This window comes from Ostrinia furnacalis, unplaced genomic scaffold (genome assembly GCF_004193835.3).
Source record: "Ostrinia furnacalis isolate ACB-3 unplaced genomic scaffold, ASM419383v2 OfSCF2419, whole genome shotgun sequence".
Taxonomy (NCBI): Eukaryota; Metazoa; Arthropoda; class Insecta; order Lepidoptera; family Crambidae; genus Ostrinia; species Ostrinia furnacalis.
The window spans coordinates 920,587-937,016 of NW_021132658.1; the positions used below are offsets into that span (position 1 = coordinate 920,587).

General features: G+C 36.4%; 1 protein-coding gene across 13 annotated transcripts in view; it reads right to left on the reverse strand.

Moving 5' to 3' along the window:
• Window positions 1–16,430, reverse strand: part of milt (trafficking kinesin-binding protein milt) — a 45,133-nt gene that overhangs the window by 19,173 nt on the left and 9,530 nt on the right. The window contains exons 1-3 of one of the 13 annotated variants that reach the window (XM_028308479.1): window positions 15,907–16,134; window positions 12,408–12,512; window positions 8,597–8,701 (exon numbers count right to left, since the gene is read on the reverse strand). In XM_028308479.1, coding sequence (XP_028164280.1) covers window positions 8,597–8,701; window positions 12,408–12,512; window positions 15,907–15,997 — 301 coding nt within the window. In that variant the 5' untranslated portion in view covers window positions 15,998–16,134. Of the gene's footprint in view, window positions 1–204; window positions 616–4,231; window positions 4,622–7,171; window positions 7,610–8,596; window positions 8,702–12,407; window positions 12,513–15,906; window positions 16,135–16,430 lie in introns of those variants that run through there. The other 12 variants (XM_028308482.1, XM_028308486.1, XM_028308483.1 and 9 more) reach the window with 12 other exon arrangements.

Sequence of the window (16,430 nt, forward strand, 5' to 3'; positions counted from 1 at the left end):
TCACGTGGTTAATGTGTTAAAGTTTAAACTACTTAGGTCAGGGTTAGCTAGTGATCACTAAGATAAGGTTATGAAAATGATAAATTAAGTAATTGGACAAGCATATGACCGAGGCATATGAATGTGATAAACAAATTCAAGATGTAAAGCAAAACGAGCTGACATAATGCAGCAGCTAGCGACTGATGATCGGCCCAGTCGTACCTCGATCAAGGAGCAAGTTCCGGACGACGCGAAAGTAGAGCCTGCCGAACTTGTCGCGAGCCACGTGGTAGATGAAGTCGGGGTACTCGCCGAGGCACTCCTTGAGCTCCGCGTCGGTTAGGTAGCTCAGCTCGTGGAAGAGCTCGCGATCGAAGCCGGGCGGCGGCGAGGCGCGCGAGCTGCCCGCGCACCCCGCGCCCGAGCCCGCACAGCCCTCCGCCGTGACGTGCCCGAGCCGCGACCATCGGCTCCGCCCGCCTCACACCACCCAACACTCCTCTTCTCGCACACGACACTTATCACTCAACACTGCGGTCCCACAGCGACACCTATTCGCAATGTCTCCGACTAATGAACGATCGCAACTGACAATCCATTTTACACTGATCAATATTTGTTATGACGCAACACCTGTTAAACCAAGAATCGTGCCAACCACATATTCCACTAATGTAATGCGATTGACGAAGCATATACCTGCATGGTACGCTAAAAATCATCCGCACGCTCGGGTGCCCAAGCGAGGTACTTAAATTAACTCTCTTATGAAATTCATGCGAAACGTACATTTCGATAAGAGCTGGCCACCCATCGACTAGGAGCTAAATACGTATGAAAAAGTCGGAATTCGGTATAATTTTCAAGCTGATTTACTTCTTCAATCTATTTTTTAAGCAAACTATTGATTTATTAAAATGAGGATATAGCCGACGCGCCCAATGTAACACCCGCACGTTATGCTAATTATAGGTAATATGCATGTATATTCTGCTATTGTGTGTACGCTACATTTGTGATTTTTTCAGTGCTAGATTAACTTAGCAACACGAAACAGGTAAATTAAAATGACGGAAGCAATAAACAGAAAAAACATTGAAGTTTTTAGAAGAGTTGTGATGTCAGAAAATGGAAGATTCAACTGTAATCTAATATAGAAACACTAAAGTCGCTTTTAAAATGGTAATAAAATCACCTTTGTTACGTCCATTATTGTCTGTTGTACATAATTCATTGCCCATAGCGCAAATCTAATTTGATATTATTCAATCCACCTTCCTCGAGAACTATCGGTCGGTTACTAGTTAGTGATGCGCAATTGTCAGTGGTTTCACAATGAAAGCATCATTGATAAATACGAGGCGATCGCAAGACAATAGGAATCAAAACAATTCATTCGGTTTCTAAACATCAGGTACTGCAGACAAAACAATAATAAATAAATAATATGGTATCGTCCAGGGTCTTATTTAATAATAAACTTTTATTTCTATTTTTGTCACGGAAATTATGGCGTGCTTTTCAGGATAACTGCTGTTAATTAAGCTTGTTTTCCTGTGTTCTGCCTTTGTCACATCTTTAAAAATAAACCTTTTAAGAAACAATGCTCATAATGAAAGAATATAAGCAGTAATAATTGATCTTGAGCTACATAACAACAGTTTAGGTGTATGACTACTGTTTAAAAAATAATGGTTCTTCGTTCATGGTTCTGACACGGTTTAACAAACAGCGAGTTTAAAAAGCAATTATTCATGACTAATGTGGTTTATGCCTTAAGACAACTAAAACTTCTTTTTTGCTCATAAGGCTTTAAATGATGATTATGCATCGTACAAAGGCGATTTTAGTTTTTAGCGTCATTAAAAATAAAATACGCATCATTAATGAGAGTATTGGCAGGAAGATGTTTTATAAGTCATTAAGCTAAGTTTAACGACTTCAGTAGTTAAAGAGACATATTATAGGCATTTCAGGAGTGGTAATATTTTTAGGGGAGGTGACACCACCATGCCTCCTTACTATTACGACAGTTAAAATGGCTTTTAGTAAGCCATCAATGACATCATCATCCAAAACAACCCAATGCCACATTGTGCCAATGCTGTCTTTAGAAATAAAGATAGGTTTAAAAAAAATAATGGTACCGGTACACGTAGTACTATTATTCTGTGCCGGTACCGTGAAAGGTACGAACGAACTGTACCATAGAGGAACAGACCGCAGCGTAAGGTCGTCGCACGTGATTCAACAAGGTGACGTCAATGCTGTACAGCCTTGTCTGATGTCTAAAAAACGATTCTTCCACATTGCACTTTTTAAAAGGTGAAAAGTGTCTATTAATATTTTTTAAAGGGGCGTTGCATAAAATAATAATATTATGCTCTTTGAGTACATGTGTCAGTATAAATTACAGAAAGTTAGCCCTAAGTGCTGAAAATTTAAACAAAAAAGAAAACATGTTTTGCCGTCACCATCTTATGTATTAGGTAATTTGTTTATTTCTACTTTACATTATTTAAGTAATACGCAAGAGGTGAACAATTACTAATTAAACAACGGATGAGTTTAGAAGACGAATATCCGTCGTGAGACTTGTTCCAAAATAAATAATCAATAACTAGGTATACTACGTTAAGTTGAACACAAGTAAATAGCCTCGTGTTTCAGTTTTCTTGTTAGGAAATAAAAGCCTAATTTGTATTTTTTTCTTGCATGCACGTACGTGCTGCTAATTTCAACGTTAATAGCGTACCAAGTACCAACCACCAAAATGGACAGAAAGCATTCTCTTTTTTTTGTGGTAAACTAGCCGCGTCACTGTCTACTTCTTTTGTACTTTACTTTTTACAAATTATCCGTTATTATCATAGAACCCTAATAACACCTATAACAAAAGATATACTTTTCAAAGCATCTCATAGTAAAATATTCATTTTGTAGACAAAAGCTGAAGGTTTTCTCTCATCTATCCAGCAAGTTCAAACAACTGATGAAACAGCAAAATTCAACGGCCGCTTAACCTTGAGCGGTTTTGCCGTTTTAAAAAGCCTACTTAACTCTCTTCTGCCACTGAAACTGGCAAAGGGGAGTCTTTTCCTTATTCTTTAAGGGCCTTATTTTTCCTCAAAATAACCAGTCGACAAAAAAGGGGCTATGTGACATTGACATGTTTTTATTAAATTACTTTAACGCATGAGTAACTTATCGAGTGAATGCGTATGCAAGCTTGTTTATAATCAAATTACGAAACGACAAAGTTATAGCTCGATAGCGACTGAATAAAGGTATTATTTTTATAAACGTTTTATTCGATACAAACAAGTTACTCAATTCGCGTCGTTATTGGTATAAGTAATTTAAAAAGACTTAAATGTAAAATTAAGCCGTGAAATTCGCACAAGTAACCCCAGTGTGAAAATGAAATGGAAAGTCTGGAATGGAATAGAAGATTCTTTCAAAATCAAATCAGTAGTTACAAAGATTAAATTAGGTTTATCTATATCTATCCATGAAAACTTTGAAAAACATCACGCTTTTTAAATAATAATAATAAATAATAAATAAATCTTTGGACAATTTCACACAGCGCCAGCTAGCCCCAAAGTAAGCAACTTAATGCTTGTGTTATGGGTGCTAGCTTAACGGATATACTACTTATATACTTTCTTTTTTTTTTAAATACATACATTTACATATTATACATGGTAACACCCAGACCCGTCACAGAAATTAAAATTCATCATTTCAATTTCGGCCCGGCCGGGAATCGAACCCGGGACCTCTCGGCATAGTAGTCCGCTCTGAACCACTACACCAAACGGCCGACTTTTAAAATATTGGTTTGGAAAAATAATATCGGATAGGAACATTGTGAAGTAGCTATAAAATATCTGAAAAGACATTACTGAAATTGTAACTGCAATGGATTTTACTCCACTTATCCGTCATGGCAATACCTTAAATAGTTTGCAATATGAAAGTAGGTTAGCACAGAAATATGACGTAAATTTGACCCTGTGTGTACCGGTACGCAGTACATATTGATTGTAATCCAAATATAAGACTTAATCAATGTAATATTTGACTTAAAAATGGAATTTGATATTTTCAGGGCGTTTCTAGGTTATAAAATATCATTATAGTTTTTCCGCAAATGTAGGGTATTTTCACATACATAAAGGTAAATATTTTAACAGGGCACTACGTTATGTCGAACAATCACTCATTAGTCGTAGACCATTATAACCTTCAAGTACGAAGCCGGTAAAGGCGTGACACTTTTTATCATAAACGTTAAGATATGATGCACTAGACCTGCTACATTTGCAAAAATTATAAACTTGCGAACTAAATCGGTGTTGGAAGCAAGGCGATTTCTTTTAGTAACGGTTCCAGTGTTTGAGGCCAATGGTAATAAACTTTCACGATCAAGTGCAGGCGTCTGCACCGAGAGGCACGCGATTAGCACTATCACGAACACATGCGCGAGCGATCTCCGAGGACCGCGGCACGGACTGTCCGCGTCTGACGCCGTCGATACCGAGGCAATAACTGAAATAATTATGCAGACCGCCGTACTATACTGATACGGCGCGCCGGTCGTACAGCATATTAATATCATTATCTAACTGTAGGTCATCGCGACATGACTCTATTGAGTCAAGTTTAAAATTCTTACCACGTATAAACGGATCATTGACTGTTCCAAAGCAGAACAAAGGGAATTAATTATAGTGACATAATTTTCGTTTCTTTAACTGTGAAAAACGATTTTCCTGTTTACAAGAGGCAGAAATATTTAAGTTTTTGTTTTCATAATATTTAGCATCAGTCAGAGCATCAATCAATATCGATATGCATTAATTAAATAATTTATTGAGATACCAAACTTAATTTCATCAAACTAGAGATTTCATCACTAATTATTTTAAAAAATATCTTCATGAATAATATGATATATCATTGAATCTTATTCAATTAAAAATTTCACTTACGGATGACTTACTGAAGTAAATATTTTTCTACTATGATTTATGACCAAATATTTTCATAAACAATTTTTTTTTTTGATTTGCCTTAAACAACTTCTCTATTTTTGGTTTTTCAAGGACAAGGCTTTGGGAATGGAATGATGTTTTTAAATTTAATTTTCCATACCGTTATAAATATACACTCGGCATCAAATAAATCGCACCTCTCGCAACAAGCACTTCTCAAACGTATGCATCCCCACATTCCACCAACATTGGTTCCATTTGAAGCCTAGTTTTAAACTTCATTTAATTAAAGGAAAGGTTTTTATCCCAAAAATGAGTCTTTAGAAGGATCCAGAGTCACTTCTTCAAAAAATAGGTAGTTACGCTTGAGCCAACTTTTATGGCTATAAAACTGTTAAATTGGGATTAATCCAAAAAATATGCTTAATAAATGATGTTATTATCCGTAATAAGTTTAATCTCACGTGAGCGAAGCCGCGGGTAAAATCTAGTTATTATTAAATTGACCTACATCTTTTTTGGGTTGTCTGTGGGGTGAGTGATTATTATTTAATTTTGTTCGGGTATCTGATATCTATTTGTCTGTCAAACTATAAACCTTAGTTTAAGATTATATTAACTATCTGTGGTTTAAGTAATTTAAATTAATTACATTTTAAGTTAATTAACTTTAATTTAGTCGTCAAATGTGGCTCAACTTTATAGGGTGTCAAAATGTATTCTCATAATAATATTATGTAAGTAAGTTATTTGTAATGTTCTAGTTTTCATCTTTTGGAGTTTGCGTCTCGGTAATCCGAACGGTAGATTTACTTTAAGGATATTCCAGGGAAACCTATAATTAGCCATACTTATTGTTAAGTTACTTTAAGATTTATTCATTGTAACGCCGTTGGTTCCTAAATAAAATAAAAATAAAATAAATAAAAATCGCTATCCATCTGTTAAAAAGGACACGTAAGATCATTATTTGGTTTTATAACCACAAAAATTGGTCTAATTGATCCCAGAGGAGAGCCCCAAGTGAGGCCTTTTTTCAAGTCACATTTATGGTACCTGTTCATTGTTTATAAAAAAATTAAATGTGTTTTTCTTTCAGTTTATTTATTGGGCTTTCAAATAACACCAATATTGTTGGGGATTATAACCATGATTGTGTCAGAATAAAATCTTTAAAGTTCATGTCGCGGAAGGTGCGATTTATTTCATGTTGAGTATATTAATAAGATCACTAATTATTCGAAGACTTCAAAGAGTCACTGTCAAGGTTATCTATTTATGATCATTCCTGAGTGATGCGTATTCAATTTTTTCATCAACATGTTTTCAATTGAAACACTGACGACAGTATACGGCCATTTTGAATTTCAGTTTTGTATGTGAAAATATCTTTTTAATATGGAAATATGAAACAATTAGTTACAATATTATTGAATTATAACAACAAATTTTCTGAAAATTCTTTCAGCACCTGCTCTCTGACAAACTATTAGTGTCAGAAATTCAGAATTATTGTCATAAAGACATCATGTAATAAATGTTTCAGCTTCGTTGTAAGCAGATTTGATTTATTTAACTTTGTTATCTTATTAGTCTGGCCCCAATTTGCCGGCACATGCGAACCAAACGGTCGGCATACCCGAACATGAACGAATTATACATATTTTATCATCCACGACAGCGGATTTCATACAATTTAATTAATTAATTAGATGCGTCAACGATGAATCTATTTAACTTGGAGTTTCTTATTTTTTTATTTAAACATAAAAAAAAACGACAGATGACGCAATAGTAAAATTTCTGTAGTATTCAAACAGAATTTAATTTAGAATTGATACAGAAATATTATCATAATCAGTATAGAAGCATAATAGATTATGTAATTGTTTAAAATAAGTGTAAAGCATACACATAAATGCTACATAATATATTCATAAGTATATTTGATTTGATAGAATAATACCATAAATTAAGCAAACAGCAAATCTACAAAATTGTAACAACTAAATAGTACTGCTAATTTATCCTTGCATTATAAGCCCAGTTGACAATGCAGTCAGTTGAATGCTTTATCATGATAATTTATAATACTTATATATTTTCTCTAATTATAATAATAGAGTATATAATTTCTCTAATTCTACATAAACAGATACAAACAGCAAACGTAATAATGATGTTCTCACGGTCAAGATAAGAGATCTCGCTCACAGCTGTTGCGCGATGCGGCGCCGCGAGCCGGCCGCGGAGTCTCGGCGCGCGGTCCGCCCCCAATCGATACCGCACCCACTTTGCATCTAATAATTTTTCTACGCCAATGTGCAATTTGGATTTCGGAAACGGAAGACCGAGATTAATAGATTATTAAATTCAAATTGACACTGGATGAAAGGCACGGAATTTAAAAATTTGGCAACGAGTTATGGCTTATGCGTGCGGTGGACTGGTGTGAGTCAGTGCAACAATGCACCTCATCTATGTTTAGCGCGACCGGCGGCGACGGCGGTGGGTGCGCGAGACGCGTTGCGTGTGTTTCGCGCACGGTGGGCGAAGGCGCAAGGCGGCGGGCGTGGGTCGGCGGGCGGGCGGCGGCGGCGGGTATTGATCGCCGCGAAGAGACGCGTGCCGCGTGGCTACCGGCGCGACCGGCACTGCTCCGCCGGAACGCGCACGCGCGCCGCGCCCGTACCGACCACTCGTTACGAACGCAAATAATCAGTACCTCTAGTAGGAAAAACTTTCGAGTTCGTTTCGTTGCGTATTCAAAGTGTCATCGAAAAATTTTGTATGAAAAATTAAACAGCGCCCCCTATATTATAGCCGCCCTAGGGGGCGCTGTTTAATTTTTCATACAAAATTTTTCGATGACACTTTGAATACGCAACGAAACGAACTCGAAAGTTTTTCCTACTAGAGGTACTGATTCGAATGCGACTCGTTTGCGGAATTAACGAAATCATGTTGTAAAACTTGCCTTCATGAATACACATAGCCAATCAAAACAGTAATTTGTAATTGACTTATTTCCATTTAAAAAAATATATGAATAATTCACCGACTGCGTTAAGGTCTAATTAAAACCTTCCCCGAAACAATAAATGTCTAGTCTATAATAAAGTTGCACGAAACACACGAGGGCTAATGTAATAAATTGACACAAGTGCATAACACGGACGTAACCCCATTGTTAAGTCAAATAAGAATAGCAACAATCCTTGATACTGATGTTAATGTTTAAACAAACCATTCGTTCGTTTCACATTGTCCTAGTTCTAGAAAGGCAAAGATAAAATTTAAATATTGTTACATGAATTAACGTTCATATTACCACGAGTGGTGACACGAATTCATACGCTATCCGTTACTGCATAATACCTACACCTATACGGTATACGACACTACATCACACTCGAAAACAAAATACTGGTTATTTAAATATTAATTAGCAATACCGATTGTGTTATGCGATCCGAAAACCAATATTTAGCGTTTAAAAATGCATACAATTACGTAAAAGGAGACAGGTGAATGCAACGATCCGTGATTAAGTCAGAGTAGCTATCGATTGGTCAAGTAAGATTAATGATAATATAATGTAAATGAGTACTCACGGAAGTAGTTGAGCGTTTCCCTGATCTGGTCAGGCGTGAGTTTGAGGTCTTTGGGGCTGACTGGCAGCGCCGGCGATGGTATGAACCAATCTTGGTTCTCGTATCCTGAAAAATATCAAATAAACCTGTAGAAAATTCAAATGTTATAAAATACAAAAATAGACCTAAAAAACAACTATAAAATGTATGAAATGTTATGGAATGTACCAAGCAAAATTGGTTGAGTGCGGTTATTTTCATCGTAACGTACGGAGCAACGCTACTTGCGGGCCCTGCCGGCAGACTGACGTCACGGGATAGCTGATTCATATCAATTCCCAGAGCAATTCATGATCAGTAACAAGCAGAATGTATTCTCGCGTTGTTTTAAATTAAGTCGCTCAATGTCAAGTAAATTCTTTATAAAATCCAAGAGCAAACCAGCGTTTATTATACTGCACTTTCGCGTACTTATATCCCCTTTTTGGCGACTTTAAAAAATAACACTAACCCTAGGTTATCATAGTTCTACTAATCACATACTATTGTAAACACTGGGTTGTTTATGTGATTTTTTTATTAAAAAAATTAAGCAGTGTTTTGTCTACTATGAACTGTAAAGTTATTAACTTACGTTTAGATTTAATAGAATCTATCTAAATTAATACTATCAAAAGTTGATTTCTGATTTAATTGGACACTTATCATCTTTGTACTATTTCGCTTATCAATTTTGTGCCTCTCCGCGAAAGTATCTCTACGCAATTTCTGCGAAAATTGCCTGCAAAAAACAGATAGACATCTAGACACAAGAGTGATCTGTGAAGGGTTAATTTGCTTAAAAACTTGTACGGCACCCTAAAAAGGGGAAAATAGTACCTATGTACCTAGCAAGGTGGGGCAGGGCAGGGCATATGCCTCACCCCAAAGTGGGGTGGGTTGGAAGTTGGACGTTTTGATTGTGATGTGTCATCATGCATCTTTACAGACACAATTCAACTTCCTACTTGATTGAAAATCTAATTAATATGAATATGAAAATCTAAATTAAACTCGCGCTACATTCTCACAGTCTGCTCTATACGACACGTTAATCATTGTTCTCCATCTCATATGTTACATGCTGCGCAAACTAATAAGTAGGTTTGTTACACAATGTTGCCTTATTAGACTTGGAAGCCATTGAACATTTTATCTTATAAAGTAAGTTTATTACACAATTACAAACAATAGCGACTTAAAGAACAGATGTTTCTGTGTTCCTCCTTAATAAATGACAAAGGGACTATTTAAAATATTTAGGGTGTAAGTACCTAATAATTTCCCACAATAATTCCAATTCGTATTCATTTGTCGTCATAATTAATGCCAATAACTCATCAAAAAATAATTATGACGCTATTAATATTCATTAGTGTTATGACAAGTATTTATGTGATAGTAATTTTCAAATTGAACTATCACTTGGCCCACTTGTAAGAATCCATAGAGAAATGCATAGTTGCATCACGTCACTTATGCAGACTCGAATTTGATATTTATACATCACAGTGTGATTCACAACACTGATGAATTTAGGTAGAGCCATAAACACTTCAATCTTGTTTACGAGACATACATTTGAAGTCATTCTAAGAACAAGGATGAAGGCAACGGAATATCAAGCCACTCGAGACGCGAAATAGCTAAGTAAGTACAGCCAACAGCACACAAGACTGCATTTTTATGGAAAATGGCACATATAACAACTACATAAGACGCTAGTGGTAACCTGTGCCGTCGTTTGTACATTAGTGCTAATCGAGTAAACCGTAAGTAATGCTGAATGCTGCCTGGAGCGGGTTGACATACGGCACGCATCAGACCGGTCGCAGGCGCTCGCGGACGATGACTCGCGGTGAGACACCATTATTTATAGCATTCCCGAGCGGCGCCGGCGCCGGAAACCGCACCTCATCCACTTACTGGGACGGAACAACGCATATAGAAGCAGACTTCGCTGAATTTTCAGATACTCCTTATACGACGTATGGCCCTTCCCTTCATTAAAAATCACTGCCCAAATTATTGCAATATAATTTATCTGCACATTAGTAAAACTCTAGCTAGGAAGTGTGACTCAATGTCCAAATGACTAGAAAAACCAGAGTCAAGGTTTTATTTAGATCCAGTGAAGACTGGCTGGAAGTGAAAAATGGCTTCAGAATATTTTGTCTGTATAAAATATCTACTGTCATTAAGCAATGTAAATTAATGAGTAAATTTTAGTTTTATTGGCATTGACGATTGCACATTACCTAACTTAAGTCTGGGGCAAATTTTATTTCAATTCATATCGTAGATTAACAGTCTAGCTTGACTCTACATTTAAAGCACTCATGCACATATAAATGGGAGATCTCTTAATTGGTGCAAGTCTTAGTAGACCTTCATGAAGTTACATAATCGTGAACAATAAAGCCCCACTCGGGAAAACGATTGGCACGAATGAAGTCACGAACGCAGCCTGTTCTCCATAAAATTGGACAAAATGCTTTGCCTAACTAGATTCACATCATTAATGCTAGAAGAAATGTTACTGGCACGTAGAAAGCGCACATGCCGCTTGTAATGAAATACGTACTTTCTTGCCATGTGTCTAATGACGATAGATTCTATTCAAGCATCGCCATAGGCGCGTATGCCTGCATTGTGCATCATGGAAATAATGAGTTTCTGAGGTAGAGTTGCAATTTATTTATGTTTTATTGGAAGAGAGACTGCGCTATTAGAAAATGAATCTGTGAACGGCGGTCACGGAGGTTGACATTTAACGAGTAGAGCTCTCGCAAGAGGCCTTGCTTTACCATTCCACTCTCATTGTTAATAGCGAGGCAGGTCGTGCAACCCAACCCGTCCTTTGCATTAGCTAATGCCGCACTACACGCGGTACGAAATGCCAAATAATTCGCAGCGTAGAAACCAAATGGTAACGTAAAAATAGGTTGCGTCCCACTTCATGAACATTGACCTGGTAAAATCTTCTACGGTCGACCGACTAATTTATTTAGGTCGAATGAGAATTTAGTTTATTTTCATTCACATTAAAAAGACATTTTAGTAATCAGACCCTCGATCACTTCCAAAGTGAAAGTAATTACAAAGTTACGTGAGAAATAATGGCAGGGTCTTATCAATGGTTGCTTTATAAAGCGAATCTGGTCCATTCACTATATTTGGGCGTCAATAAATTAATCGTTATCTATTTTATCTGTTGGGTGCAATTCTGCAGGTTAAAATCTAATTGTAAACTTTTGGATATTACAGCCTATCAAAGTGCAATTCTGCAAATAAGTAAGTATTAAAAACTACGAAGGAACTAAGTAACATGTCGGAAAATTACTTTGGCGACCAGTTGTATCGTTTTCCGCGGAGTCGATCTAAAAATATGTAATGCAAACCCTGTTTTGTCGTAGATTGCATAAATGTTGGTTTTGTTGATTTGTTGTTTTGTTTTTATTATTTTTTATTTGATTTTTGTGTTTGTTTTTTATGGGTACATTTTTGCCGCCCCCTTATTGCGTGTTCCCGCCGACGGACAGGTACTTTACGGAGTGCTTCTCCTTCGGCGGTAGGGCGCAGCAACGTCAAGGGACCCGCTGAAAATCGGTGTCGAGGCATGCCCATGGCATGCCCCGATTAATGCTGAGCGGGCCCCTATTTGACAGCAGGGCACAATGTTTATCTTCTTTATGTAATTTATGTAACTAAATGTGATGTCGCTCTGTTTCGTCAAATAAAACATTTTTTACTTTTTTACTTTACAAACATAATGATCACAAGTGATAAATACCTCCAAATTGTGTTAAGCTGTCAGCTCGTAGGCGGTACTTCGGTATGTGCTCTTGAAGAAGACTAATAATCTCTACCTCGGGCACCTCCTCGCTATTGCACACCTCTGCCGGCAAAAGAAAAACTGAATTTAACAATAACATCGTAAAATAAAATTGTGTAAATTCACATAATAGATTATTGGAAAGCAACAAGTTTGAATGCGATGTCGTGACTTGGAAGGTGAACTTGAGCGCAATGCAGTATTTAAGGCGAGTCGTTTTGGTGTCGCGGCTGGCGGGACGTCTAGCTACTTCTTCCCGTATTTAGTATAGCTCCAGCCACCAGACAGAATCGAATCGATACTCCCCCTGCAACGCCCGCTGACCGCGCCATCTGCGGGGGCATAAACCTAGGGTTGCCAACTAATCCAACTATACTGTTAAAAACAGTATTATACTGTTTTCCACTACATAATACTTTTTACTGTCCATAGATATATTTAAAAGTAAATGCCCGACACTACATTTAGGTAAGCGATGTAGAGCAGAACTGTTTATTTTTTTAAGTACTGTCTTGTTTTCCTTCTTCGACCTTTGCTATACTTTATATTTTGAAAAAAAGTTGGCAACCCTACATGCACCCCAGCCATCTCGCTACCTAGCGCATACTAGTATATCTAGCTGTCTGCGCTTCGACGCATCTCGACGCACATACCTCTCGCTACATGCCCAATACCGCTCCCCAACGATCAATACTGCGAACATTGTCCGTGGCTCCTATAGCACCAGCCAGACGGTTATGTTGATGACTTCGTCTGCGATTTGAAATTAATGGCTTTACATTAATTGCCTACAGTTATTTGATTCTACGCTGAATTTAATGTTTTAGTCTTTCACAAGACTTACATTTTTTGGAGTTGTTAAGATAGTTGCATTTTCTCTCATTAGAAAATAGAAATTCCAGCCTTAGCCAAGTCTCATAAACAGGTTTGATATTATGGGAAACGAATTAGTTTGATAAACTTTGACTTTGATGATAAATATAATTTGTAATTCCAGATCAATAAAAACCTTGTTACCTAATTGCTTTTCCATGTACATATTTCCATAAAGTTTTCTAAACGGAAGTGAATTTTAGGTATAGCCTGACCAGGAACATAAAAACCCTGGCATAGAGGCGCGTCAATTGCATTTGATAGTGCAACACTGAGTACAGTCGTACCTGTGTTAAATTAATAGGCTAACTTTATCAGGATTCAGGATTACGTCCTAATTTGATATTTTCATAAATTAACGAATAAAGATTAAATAGGTAACCTGGTTTAAATAAATTAAATGAAACCATCAATCGAGCTAGTAGGATTTATTTTATTATTCATCAATAATCAAATTCAGAACTTGAATATTCAACTGCAATGTCTGCTCATGAACGCTTCAAACTCGGTACTTCTTTCCCAATTCCATAAAATTCAACACTTGGAAAGTGACAAAAATCTTTAAAATAGGTAGTTGAAACAAACCACAGCTAATTTTCATAGTGGACTGTACTATGCGATAAACATGTCAGTCAATTTGACAACCTTTGTCGGAAACATTATTCAATGAAAATATTGTCCGAACCCTTAGTATTTCTCTTCGACAAATACTAACACATTGTGAATCACTTTTCTTTCACGACTATAAACAGATTTTAGCAATTTAATTCACAAAATCAATTGCGCACATTTAAAATAAAGTTTGTTTACACTTTGACAGCAATAGACTGACATGCAAGGTGACATGTCAATGAAGTTTTCAGTTACTGTTGCCATTAAAAGAAATTAGTACCATTAGTTTTCCGCAACATGGAGAGGGTTTTTATGTTCCTGGTCGGACTATACCTAGGTACATTCTACATACCTACCTACACTATCTAAAATACTGAGTCCACTTTCCCTTTTAATACAATAGTACTATCAATTGCATATAATGGATTGCATGAACAGATTTAATACAGATCTTTCCCGATCATATAAATTAAAAATTACGTAACAGATCGCCGCTCCTGATGCAAAGAAAGTCGTTACTGTCAAGATAATATCCGAATGTATATCGATAAGAACTGCCTGTTATGGCCGGTATAATGAGCAGTATTGTAAACTAAAAGATATTTTTGTATATCCGTTGGAAATTATCCAACGAAATTCTGCGACTTAAATTATGGAAATAGTAGAGACCACCTATCGCTTGTGAGTTCCCTATTGTTATGAGAGTTATAATAATATAAACCTTATTACAATTTAACATAAACCTTATCAACGTGACGAGCATACGATCGACCAATCAGGCAATAGTAATTACATCAATATAATTAATCATGCTTATTCAAAGCACGTGTTTTGGTCGATGCCAATGTTAAGGCTGGCGATAACCTGGTTGACTTAAAAAGGGGAGATAAAACAAACGTTTTTCATTGAATACTAAACTGACAGAGCAAGGAACGTCCACTGAATTATCATCAGAGTGCGAACTGCGACCGCCATTTTATACATAACATATTAGAGAAAGCAACAAAGCTTACTAATTAGTTTCTTCGTGAACTAGCGTCGTGACTTTGCTTATAGCATTCTATAGTATACCCAAGGATTTTCTCTTTCAGCTCAGGATAGCGACATTCACATATTTTAATGTTTTTACTGTGAAGCATTATTTTATTTTTGAAAGATGCCGAAGTGGAATGTGATAGAGTCACACAGTTCTATTTACCAAAAAATTATGTCTGTATCAATATGATACTAAAAAAACAAGTATCAATAAATTACAATAGAGTGATGAAAGTAGGAAATCTATCCAGGTTTTAGTTCACCATGTCGTCTCGACACCGCGGTAAAGTGGCAGCAAAGTGCTCCAACACAATAAATAAATAACTAAGGGTCAAAGTCAAAATGAATTTCAGGGGCATCCATCAAACCCATAAAATAGAAAGTTATAGCTCTTAATGAAAAATGTATGTATTAAAAAAATACCACAATTTCTAATAATCTAAAATGTCTAAAAGTTTTTATTGAAACAAACGAAATGAATTGTAGTCTATTCATTCATCAGTCATTAGGTGTTTCATAGACAGGAAATAACTGATTCATTATTGTCTCATTTGTGGATTCTATGCACAAGTTCCACCGGCTACATAATACTCAAATGATACCAGTAGATAGTTATGTTAGATAGTTGGTGGTAACTATAACTAGATGTCTTATTTTGGATTTCCAGTATCCTAATGATACGCACAGAAAATTATCTTCCCACCTGGGAACCAAGATTATTTTGTGTGTATCGTTAGGACACTGGAAAACTGAATCAATCTGTATTTCCTATTACATACGTTATTTATCATCAGAATATTAAATTAACGGTAATATTATTGTTTGTTATCAAGGAACCTTCAATAAAATAATTCCATTCGATTAATCGATGACCTCGAATTCAGTGATTTTCATACACGAAACTTCAAATAGAATACATCAGCCATTTGGAACTCACCATCACTCCATGCCAGAATAATATCCTGCTTCTTTTCATGATTCTCATCACGACGGCGCGGCGGGAGCGGCTTTTTGCGGATACCGCTCATTCTTGCAACACATACGCTTTTCAATACTAATTCTCAAATTCACCAAACACATAACGTCACATAACAACAAACAAATCAGTAAACAATCACTATTTTCACCTATGTCTGCGGACGTGCACTATGAAATGAACTCCCTAATAATCTTGTAATGAGCTCTAGATAACAGATAAGAATATAACGTCATAATACACGATAAACTGATCGGTAGCAACTCGCGTCAGATCTGAAATCGACGTTCGAACGAACAGTAACCAACTTATCTATCGACTGGCTCGCACCAACGTTACAACGATATAACAGCAACTACAAGATCTCTTTGTTATAAATCACATAATACTCAGCTTGGAACAATTCAAGTCTCACTCTGGGAAATTGATTACAATAGATGTGAAGGCGGGAAAGAAAAGGTTGATAAGTCAGTGATCTATAAGTT